Here is a 12360-nt window from a genome sequence, read left to right as displayed (position 1 = left end):
TGTAAAACAAAAAAAAACTTGTCACATTGTCAAGTTATAATTCTAAACTGAAGGTAGCAAAAGTGTATCTTAAAAACAATTTTTAGTTTTCTTCACACACAACTTATTTCTCCATAATTTCACCATAATTTCTCCATAATTTCACCATAATTTCACCATATACATATTAAGTATGTTTACATGTTTTCACATCTGTATTAATTTATTGCTACAGTCTCTAAAGCACATATATGTTTTTTTTCAAAATTAAAGTATTTTCACTGGATAAAAGATACAAGACAGGAAATCGTCAGTCGAAAAGGAATAAGAAAGACTATCAGTGATGAACGCCATCTTCTTCATGGGCATAAACCAATGGTCAAAGGAGCTTCCTCAGTCATGTTGAGCACCTAATAATATCTCAGGAAGAGATTAGACTGCGTTTGTGAACAAGAGGGTTTTACAGAATGCTTTGCCTTTCCTACTTACATATGAATCCCTTTTTCTAAATTCCTCCCTCCTGGCTTAGAATCCAATGAAAGATACTCAACCAAATGAGAATGAGGTGATCAAAAGCTGCACTGACCAGATGAGGCTAAAAAGAAAACGACCATCTGCAAATGTGGAGAGCAGGATGATACGATGCAGCACAACTTGAAAGATTTTGAGAATGCAATAATAATAGAAATACATAACAAAGAGTGGGAAACTATTGCATGAACGCATGCTTAAAAATAAAACATGAAAGCAACTTAGGTTTGCGATACTTACAAGGTATCTGAGTGTTACACTCTGCAATGTCAAAAGATTTTCCTTGGCACAAGATTCCATTACAACGAGTTACTGGATTAGAACATGTTCGCACTCTCCATTGACGTCCACCTCCACAACTTCGGCTACAAACACTCCATGTTGACCAGGATGACCAACCTCCATTAACTGAAGAATATATTTGTTAAAGAATGAATCCAAATTCTTACTTAAAATTCTCAGTATAAAAAAGAAATACTTTCAAATAATATGTAATAGCAAAAAAAGTTATGAAAATAATTCTAATATTTTTGTATTTTCTGCTTTTTGATTTACTGTTAACTGATTCTGTCATTCATAAGTCAAGAACAGCTACAGAATTCTATTTATAATGTTACATTTGATTTTATGAAAATTCATTTAAAAAAAAATGTATATTGTAATAAAAACTTGCTTTGTTTTTATATTTTGAAATGTTTCAGTTGAGGATTGAAAATTATTATTTGGAGTATTCAGACTACTCTTCTTATTTTAAACGTTATTTTCACAATGTCTCAGGCAATGTAACATGATTTTCTTTAGGTGCATCTTACAGAACTCAGGAATCTTTACAGTTTTTTTGAAGGGGACTCTTTATTTAATTCACAGGTATTTGGACAATGTCAAAACATTGTTAATTCTCTGCCCGCATAGCAATAGCCGTTTGGGCGGTCGGGTTTCGATCCTGGCTTGAGGTAAGTGTTTGTCTAGCCGCACTGATGAGCTGTGAAACAGCGAAACGGTACTGTATGTGAATGACATATATATATATATATATATATATATAGTCCTGGTCAAAATCCTAAGACCATTTAAGAAAGTAAGCGTTTACGCATATTATCGAATTTTTAATCAAACAAATGGTTGAAACCATTGCCAAAAGGGAAAATATGATGGAAAAAAATGAAATCTGTTTCATTCGAAACCTTAACCCTGATCTAATAATTATTTTTTTAAAAAACAAACATTTTCACCTGGTCAAAATGATAATACCACTGATAGTTTATCTAACAAAAGGCAATTATAAATTACTAAAAAGGGTCTCAGTATTTAGTATAGCCTCCATTATTACGAATTACTTCAAAAATTCTCTTCGGTATGCTTGCGACTAAGTTTTTTATCAGTTGCGAAGGAATTTTATCCCATGTACTAAAAACTGAATCAGAAAGTTCCTTTATTGAATCATACTGGGTTCCATCCTTGAACACTTCTTTTGCCATCCATCCCCAAAGATTTTCAATGGGATTGAGGTCTGCAGAATATGTTGGATGATCTAACAATTCTATATAATTTGAAGAAAAGTATTCTCGTGCTTGTCGAGAAGTGTGTATCGCAGCGTTGTCTTGCTGGAAAATCTAATTTCTTCCACACAGCCGTGGACCTTCAGTGCTGATAGAAGCATTTTCAAGCATTGAAATGTACTTAAATGATGTTTGCTGGCCTTTCACTACTTGCAACTTTAGGGTCCCAGCTGACGAGAAAGCACCCAGATCATTAAAGATCTATGCCGAGTTGAAAAAGTCTCTTTGGGCAAATTTTTATCATGCCAATAGTATTGAAATCCATCTGGACCATCTAGATTAAACTTTTTCTCATTGGAGAAAATTACATTTTCCCACTTCTCTTCATCCCAAGTCTGGTATTTGGCGGCATATTTAAGTCGGTTAGTTTTGTGCTGTTCAAGAAGACGTGGTTTCTGCAGTCGCTTTAAATGATTGAAACCCTTCATTTTCAGATGGCTTCTGATGGTTTTAGGATTACATTCTGCTGCTGTTTGGCTTTTCAATCGACTTGAGCTCATACTGGAGTTTTAAACTTCTGATACGGCGATCCAGTGATGGGGTTATTTTTTTTGGTCGACCTGGACTCTTTTTGTGCCCATATTGATCTGGATTTCTTAAAAAATTTGTGATGACTGTTTTGCTACGATTGACTTCGTTTGCAATGGATCTATGGGAGAGTCCACCCCGATTAAGCTCAAAAATCCTTTCTCTTTCAAACTCTGATAATGGTTTTCCCCTTTTGCCATTTATAATTTAGTAAGATCTTTTTTATCCACTAACAAGTTTCTTTTAGTAACATAGAAAGCTTCCCGTATTCATTTTTTCAAAACTAGCCGATTTTATTAAAGTGGTCTTATCATTTTAACCAGGTGAAAATGTTTGTTTTTTAAAAAATAATTATTAGATAAGGGTTAAGGTTTTGAATGAAGCAGATTTCATTTTTTTTCCATCATATTTTCCCTTTTGGCAATGGTTTCAACCATTTGTTTGATTAAAAAGTCGATATTATGCGTAAACGCTTACTTTCTTAAGTGGTCTTATGATTTTGACCAGGACTGTATATACATATTTGTTTGAAATTATAAATTTCAAACAAATAAATATTTATTTTCATAATATTGCGTTTTGATTTGGCTTTCAAATGTATCTTATACATATTTTATTTTATTCAAATTAAATCAATTACAGAACTCACACCTCTGATGTTAATCTCGCAGAACCAACATATCATTCTGGCATTTCACATTATCAATTCAATAAGAGTTAAAAAAAAAAAAATAAAGGGGAGCTTACTTTAAAAATTAATAACAAATGAATAGAATCATCCTGATAGAATATCGTATTGGGTTGGTGCAAAAATAATCTTGTTTTTTGATGTTCAACTATGTATATAAAAACAATATTAGTTTTGCACCAACCTAATAAATTGTTTGCCATTAAAAAACTTAAAACATTCTCATATTATTTTCAGGCTAATAAAAACACATATCTTATATAGTATTTAAATTCATAGTTTCCACAGACAGATATATGTAAATAATTTAGAATTTACCTTTAGAACCAATAACTTCTGTACAATATTGTCGGAAATTCTTGCAACGGCTAAAACAAAAAAAAAAACAAACAAAATGAACATATGAGTGTGCGTGTGTGTTTGTATCTGTATTTGTGTGTATTTGTTTGTATTTGTGTGTATTTGTTTTTATTGAAAACAAACTCAAATAAAACCGATGACGAGGGGAGGTTTTGTCACGATTTTGCCATTGCCTATGACCTCACTCAGATTGTTCACGAACCCACCTGCGTACTCGATACACCCGGTCAATATGCAAGCCTTCTAGACCTTTTCTTAACAACTTCTCCTGAGCTGTGTTCATGTTCCGTTCTATCTCCTCTGGAATCCTCTGACCACTCTGTTGTAGCAGTTAAGATAAAAATGAAATATAATAAGTCTTCAGACGTACCTCTCCACCGTACTGTATATCGATACTCTATGGCTGACTGGGATAGCTTCCGTACATTCATATCTGACCTACCTCTGCATTCCATGTTTAAAAAGGATGTGTCCTCTATAGTATCAGATCTGACCGCATGGTTAATTATAGGCATAGACCGATTCATACCATCGAAAAAATTCCAACAAAAACCTAACAGCCAGCCTCGGTTCTCCCCTGAATGTGCTGCTGCCATCGCGCACAGAAATCACTTTTTCCATAGTTACCAACGTAATAGATGTACTGAGACTAAAGCTGCTTTCAGGACTGCCAGCAACTACTGTAAAAGAGTAATAAAACATGCAAGAGAACTATATGCTCAGTCTGTTAAATCCAAAGTAGCTGAGCAGCGGCTTGGTTCCCATCAGTTCTGGCAAATAGCAAACAGGATCTTGAACAGAAGTGTGCGTTCTATCCCAACTATCATGAATGGACCTGAGGTCATCTCGTCAGCGTCAGACAAGGCCAGACTATTTGCAAAGAACTTTGCAGCTAATTCTACCCTATGCGACAATGACCATCAACTGCTTGTATTTCCTCCTATAACAGACAACACGCTATGCAACATACAAATATCTGTGCGTGAGGTCGCCAAGCTAATCAAGAACCTTGATTCCAGTAAAGCAACTGGCCCTGATGGCATTCCAGTTATAGTGCTGAAAAAGCTCCAACCAGAACTTACCCCCATACTTACAAAACTGTTTAAGCGTTGCCTTAAGGAGAAGTGCTTTCCAACACCCTGGAAAACCTCATCAGTATGCCCTGTATTTAAGAATTCAAGTGAAAAGTCATCTCCATCTCAGTACAGACCAATAAGTCTCCTGTGTGTCATGAGTAAGTTGTTGGAATCCATATTAAATAAAGAAGTAGTCAACCATCTCAACAGAAACAACCTTCTTAGTGACACACAATATGGTTTCCGCTCTGCAAGATCTACAGCAGATGTGCTAACGGTTATATCACACAGGATTAGTGAATCTCTTGACAAAGGCTTCCTTTCCAGGGCAATTGTTCTTGACATATCGAAGGCCTTCGATAAGGTATGGCATAAGGGCCTACTTCACAAGATTTCCAGCTACGGTATTACTGGAAATGTTTTCTCAATCATTAAATCATTTCTCTCCGATAGGCTCATAAGAGTAGAGGTTGATGGGCAGAAATCAGAGGCCTACAGTATTAATGCTGGAGTCCCTCAGGGGTCAATCCTGGGTCCAACTCTCTTCCTGATCTACATGAATGATCTCCCAAAACACATACTTAAATCATTCGTTGATATCTATACTGATGACACGACCATCTATGGCAACACATCAAAGGCTGTAAATGACAAAGTTCTCTCTAATTCTCTCTCCTCTGATCTTGAGCACGTGGTACAAGAGGGAAGAGGTGGCTGGTCACTTTTAATGCATCCAAAACCAAGCTTCTATCTTTACATCATCAACGCTCTGATCCTCATCTGGCATCAATTGAAATGGATGGCTCTCGTCTTGGAGAGGCTCCATGTTTTAACAAGCTTCTGGGTTTGACCTTTACTCCTGATCTAAAATGGAACACGTATATCAAGTCTGTTGCCAGGGACGCTGGGAAAATGGTGGGTTCCTTCTACCGCTCCAGAAGATATCTCACTACTGATGCAATTCTCTCTCTTTATAAAAGCCAAGTACGTCCAAGGATGGAGTACTGCTGCCACATCTGGGAAGGAGCTGCTAAAAACAGCCTATCCTGCCTTGACAGAGTACAAAATAGACTTCGTGGCTTAGTGGGGGATGCCCTTCTCTCTTCCCTGCAACCTCTCTCCCACAGAAGAGACGTTGCGAGCCTGTCTTTGTTTTATCGTTATTTCCATGGCAGGTGCTCGTCTGAGCTCCTGTTACATGATAAAGGCTGTCCCCTTTTCATGTAAGTATAAAAAAAGAGAGATTTAGTTAAAATGAAAATGAAATAGAATAGACGAAATTCGAACCTCGTAATTTAGGTTTAGAAATAGATTACGATAGAGAATTAGCAAATAGAATGTAAAAACAAACCATTGTTTAGCTTAGAGATAAAATAGTTTTAAGAAAAGAATGTGCGTTGTCAATTCTCTTATGAAAATTCAATTGAGAGAATGCAACTACAAGATAATTTAATAAACATGTTTTTAACATATTGGAAATATAGGTTACTGGGAATATAGGTTAAAATTCCTTTTGTAAACAAAGGAAAAAGTTTTAGACACGCATTTCCAGAACACGTGAAAGAAGACACATGTTTTAACATGTGTATGACGTCATGGAAAATGGGAAGTTCTCGATATAGTTAGAAACTTTAGAGTTAAGCAGAGAGAAACTGAGGGAGAGTCAGAGGGAGTTTGAGGACGACAGACGATAGTCTGCAGTTGGGATTCGAACGTCTAGAAGCGAGACGGTCACTTTTGAAACTTAGAATGTGAAGCTTTGAATTCTTGATGATGAAAACCACGACTGGTCGGGAGAAGAAATAAACCCATCATGTGTTTTTATAAACGTCGTCTTTGTGTTGTAATTCTACCAAAAGGTAAAGTGAAAATTGTTATATATGTCTTATATAAAATCATGTGTTTTAAAATGTCTTTACATACACGTCTCGATATCTCATATCGACAATGTGAACTCTACATCTCATATCAACACTTCTAAGTATGAACATTTTATATATATGAATTGTCATAACACGAACATCTCTCTAAGACTCACAACATCCCTCTTAATAAAACTCTCTCTAAGCATCACTTTTAATAAGATTTAATAACAACAATAACAAGAACAAACAACAATAATAATAATAATGATATATATAACACTCCAATCCTTTGTCCCCCCTCACCAATCTTTCACAAGAAACATCCATCTGGCTGAAACTACTATCAATAATTTTCCCCACTTTTTATGTGCCTAAACCCAAATGTAGATTCCATGAACAAAGCTTCTTTCTTACAAGTGCACACCAGTGGAACTCTCTGCCGCTTGCCTGTTTCCCACCTGACTACAACTTGGACATCTTCAAGTCCAACATAAACAAACTCCTAACAAACCGCCCCCTTAAGTAAGACACAGTAGATTTATTAGACACTAGCTTGCTAAGGAGGATTGAAAAGCCAACTACCCCAAGGAGAAGCACTGACCTGCACAAAAAATGCCTGAGCAGTCACATTGGCATCCAAAATTTTATAAAAAAATATCAAATTCGTTTAATCACATACAAAAAGGATAATTATGCAAATAAAAAAATGTACTGTTTTGGACGGGTATTGAAAAAAGTGAAAGGAGAGATTAAAGCTAATAGCAAATGCTTTTTGTGAATATTTGAGATCTCAGACTTGCAACCATATATTTAGTCAAGAGCAGATTTTGAATCATCACATACGAGTCAATCTATACTTTTAATAACAATTGAACTTTGGAAAATGAGTGGAGGATCATTTTGCTATCATATACTTTAATTTGCTTGTTTGGTTTTACGACATATCAACCTGTTTTCGGTTTCTGAATCCAGAATTTTTGGGAAAAGTCTTTATGTTCCTAGTTCTTTATCTCGTCAAATATTTATTCATGGTGTTTGGTTTGGTTGTTTTGTTTTACAACATATCAACCGTTTTTTGAGCCATTTAATGCTGAATCCAGTAATTTTGGAAAAAGATTTTATGCTTCAAGTTCTCTATATTTTTAAATATTTATTCATGGTGTTTGGTTTGGTTTGGTTGTTTTGTGGAGGAAAAGTGTTAGTTTTTATTTTGAAAAACATTAATAAATTTTGCAAAGAGAAAAGAAAAAAAAGCAATAATATAAATGTTTGCTGCATTTTTGGTCAAATATTTTTTAGTGTTAATCTAATAAAACCTGATAGCTAACACACATACCATTCTTGACAGGCTGTTTGGCTGATCAAGTCTCCATTGTTATAGCTAACGCCTCCAATGACACAAGCTGAAGGACACGTTTCCTTGATACAACTTTTCGTCTCTGTTTTGAATCGTGGCCCACACTCGGTGTTGTTGGAAATCAACTTTCTAAAATATTAAAAGAGAAACATTCCAATTTATCAAATCAATTAAATCAAATTCCTCACTGAAAAGGCAAGAATATTTTATATTCAAACTTTTACATTTTATATCAATGCACATGCCTCAGTCACCATTTTATCTGTTGTAATTGTGAATAACACACGCACGAGCTGGAAAAGAATCAGGAAAATAGAAAAGGTTTCCGGGAAAAAGTTGGATATACATTTATTCACAGATAAACAGTTTGTTGAAGCTGAACATAAAGAGTTGCAATATACATATAGTGTAGAACACAATATAATACACAAAGGGAGAGTCACAGACATGAGTACTAAACAAAGAATACATTAAAGTCTGAATGCAATAAATAAGTACAAAGGTATTTAGAGTCAAAGACATAATAGATAGAAGTAGACATTCAAATCATCTGATATATTCTGTTTCTTTCATTCCAGTTTGTTTAATTCATTGGTCTAGTGGTCTCAATCAATTCATTGTTTTAATAGCTCATTGTAATACAGCTTCATATTCCAATAACTCCTTTCCAAGAACTGCAAGGTTGTGGAACTCTCTTCTTGCTCACTGTTTTCCTCCAACCTACAGGCTTGGTATTTTCAAGACTAAAGTCAGTAAGACTCTTGTCTTTGCGACAATCATCTTTCATTCTTGTTAGCTCCTTACATCAAGTAGCTTCACACCTCGTCTCGAGCAATTGCCATGAAAAGAAATTTTAGGTGCTTCTGATTTACCACCCCGCAATTTCCACTAGGCAGCTGACGAAAATAATGGAAAAAAGTTGGCAGAGTGTTCTTCAAATTTTTATGAACGTACTGTTTTTAACTAATATGAATCTATGAAGGCTACTTTTTTATAAATTGAAAGAAATAAAAAAATTAATTTGGCAGACATCTATGAGATTGCACCTCACCTCTAAATTCCATAAGTTTCACAATTTTTTACTTTTTTCAAGTTAATCTCATCGATTACAGACTTAACTTTCTGATTTCAAAAAACAAATCTGAAAAAAAGTATTTTTTTCATGACTTTTATCATCGGAGATCAGTTTTCAAGCATCTACTTCGTAGCCATCAAGAAAAAATAGCAACTCTCTCATGTGACTGGTGAATATACCCGTATAAAAAAGGGTTACAATGATATATGACGATAAATATTTAAAATAACATTGTATTTAAACCAAATATATCAAGTTCAAAAATTGTTTTATCAAAATTCTGAAAATGTTAAAAGTTAAACCTGTTGAATTGTTAGATGTTGTTTTTACTTTTACTTAAACTTTGTATTCAATTTTAGGTTTGAATTGAATATTTTTTAAAAATTTTTCGATGCAAAAATATCATAAAAATAAAGATCATCGAAATCAAAACACTTTGGCTAATGCAAAACAAGTGTATTTATGCCAGTAACGTAAAAATCTTGTGTTCTGGTGGTGATGAAGTCGCTGAAAGCGTTTTTGATATTACTTAGGTTTTTGAAGAATTTCTCAAGCAGAAAGTTGTTGAGATGCTTGAGAAAAGGATGGTCATTAGATGAGAGGTCTGGAGAGCATGGTGGATGAGGCAGAGTTTCGTAGTCCAATTTGTTCAACTTCTGCAGGGTTGGTTTAGCAACATGCAGTCGGGCATTGTCATGGAGGAGAATTGGGCTTTTTTTGTTGACTAATGCTGGATGTTGTTGTCAAAAGTTCTGATGCATTTCATCCATTTATTGACAGTACTTCATCGCCATAATGGTTTCGCCTGCATTCAAAAAAATGTAATAGATGAGACCGGCTGCAGACCACCAAACAGTCAGCATGATCTTCTTTTGGTGCAACTCTGGCTTTGGGAAGTTTCATGGAGCTTTGTCAGTATCTCTGAGCATCGCTGGTTGTTGTAAAGAACCCACTTTTCTTCACAAGTCACAACCCAATCAAGAAATGAGTTGTTCTTGTTGCGTAAAAGAAGGGAAAATGACACTTCATAATGGAGTTTCTTTTGGCTTTTATCCGTGAGGCCTCCATTTATCAAGTTTTTTTGTTTTTTCAATCTCTCTTAAGTCGTGGGAAATTGTTGCATACATTACATCTAATTCAGAAACAAGTTCTTGATCAGTTGCGTGCAGATTGGTTTCGACGAAGGCTCTTAATTGATCGTTGTCAAGCATCACCATCTGATGGCCGACTACTACACTCATCATCTTCAAGACTCACATCGGCACCACAAAATTTCTCAAACCATCATTGTGCTGTACATTCAGTAGTAATTCCTGAACCAATGCCTTGTTGATATTGCGAACAGTTTCCGCAGCTTTTTGACCTAGTTTGAATTGAAATAATAAAATTTTGCAAATTTGTTTTTTCCATCTTGTATTCAACGTTCCGTAAAGAAGACAGAATTGTAATTTAAACGATTTGATAGCATGAAAAACGCTCTTTAAAATGATATATAAAGTAAAGGTAATATAACAAAAACTTATTTGAAAATACATCATTTGAAATCAAAATTAAAAATTCCGCAAGAACCTTCTTGTCAACCTGATATTTAAATGAATGTATACTGTATGTTGGGGGGGGGGGGTGATTTAATGGGAAAATATATAAAGAAGAAATAAAATGGAGCTGCAGTTTTTTATACATGGTTATTGGTTATTTTTATTTATTCATTGTTTCCTCTTTTATGTGATGGGGATAAAATAGTCCATCTCATTTTGGTACGGCATTGGTTACACCTACACTAAGTATAATATTTTTTTGTAGAGTGACTCCTCAGCAGGTGGAGATCAGAGTGTGGGCCAGATGTGACAGAACGATGCTGAGAACAGTTAGGTGTTAAGTGCGATTGAAAAGAAAAAGGGTCGAAGTGGAGTTTCATGTTTTAGTTACATTATAAGAAGATTGATGAAAAGGAGGGAGATGGGTGACAAATTCACAATATTTATCCAAACATAGATGCAGCACATTCATTCTTTCCCGGTTGATAGACAAAAAAGGACATAAAGTAGGGTTACTAGAAAAATAACAAATTTTACAAATGCGGTATTACATAATATGTAATATGTGACTAATTAATGAATTTCACAAAGTCTCTGACTGTTGGACAAGCTTGTCTACCAATGATGCATTGCATATTAGTGGAGGTGTCCAAGTTAACGAACACTGAATGGAAAGGTAGGGCAGTGAGCAGTGGTGGGATTCAAATTTTTTAAGAACAGGTTCTAAGAAAATGTTAATAAGAATAAAGAATCTACTATAATGTAGTTATGAATAGGGGTTTACATAATTTTAACAACCGGTTCGCCAAACTCATAATATTTTAAGCACTGGTTCGCACGGACCGGTTGAATCCCATCACTGGCAGTGAGGAATTCTGCATTGAAGGCATTGTCATTGATTTGATTAGAGGATTTGGATGATATCTGTAGCTATGGGATATTGGGGGAAAGGCATCTAGAAACATGAATGTTAGACAGGGATATTACACACTGTGTCCTCCACCTTGCACGCTATGTGTAGTCGGTTCTATGGCCCAGAAAGACAGACATAACTGAGAACTCTGTGTTTAGCAATAGACAGTAGAGAAGGCTGTGTATGATGGTATCCGTGAAATAAGTGAATACATAATAAACTAACAAAAAGTTTAATGGTAAGGAATGGAAGTTAGTCCAATCAGTAGTTGTTGTAGCTGTTAACTCTGATAATTCAGGAATTTTATAATTTTAACGTTGGGATTTTGTGCACAAAGTGTGGACCACAATAAATGTGGTGAAAAACTTAGAGAAAAAGTAAAAAAAAAAAAGGACAAAAAGCAAAGGGAGATAAGCTGATGATTTGCGCAGAGGAGAGAAAGAAACTAATGCACTTTACATTAAAAAAAAAACAGAAAAAATTGGACAATCAGAATGAAAAAGAAAAGAGATCCATGTGTTTTTTATACTGTGATTATGTTTGATTTAGTAAGGAGTGGTTGTTAATTATCTTGGTTAACATTGTTGTTGTGTTGTTAAAAAAGGAAAATGCAGAGTTATTTATTTTTATGTAAAAAATGTTGTGCTGTGAATGAAAGTGTTTTATGTTTGTAAAAATATGTTGTTTTGTCTGTATATTGTTTAGTATGTGAAAAATGGTGGAATACCTGACAGGCATTAGTAAAGTCCTTTTGGTAGAAGGTGTAAAAATTCCTCCTGATTCTTTTTCTTGGGAGAGAAGAGAGAAGATGTTAAAATAAGATGTAATTTAAATATTCACCTGAGGTTTTATGGAGGAGAAAAGAAAACAAAATGGCAGAAGGCCTATTAA

General features: G+C 34.8%; 1 protein-coding gene across 1 annotated transcript in view; it reads right to left on the bottom strand.

The window, feature by feature from the left end:
* The window catches only part of LOC145291527 (uncharacterized), a 1250821-nt gene that overhangs the window by 26476 nt on the left and 1211985 nt on the right, over positions 1–12360 (bottom strand). The window contains exons 111-113 of the mRNA XM_080137518.1: positions 7923–8072; positions 3604–3653; positions 751–918 (exon numbers count right to left, since the gene is read on the bottom strand). Of these exons, the coding sequence (XP_079993644.1) occupies positions 751–918; positions 3604–3653; positions 7923–8072 (368 nt within the window). The remainder of the gene's footprint in view (positions 1–750; positions 919–3603; positions 3654–7922; positions 8073–12360) is intronic.

Source organism: Euprymna scolopes, chromosome 12 (genome assembly GCF_053919585.1).
Source record: "Euprymna scolopes isolate OS-2025 chromosome 12, ASM5391958v1, whole genome shotgun sequence".
Classification (NCBI taxonomy): Eukaryota; Metazoa; Mollusca; class Cephalopoda; order Sepiida; family Sepiolidae; genus Euprymna; species Euprymna scolopes.
The sequence above is the reverse complement of the archived record's forward strand: the minus strand, read 5'-3'. Positions and strand labels throughout refer to the sequence as shown.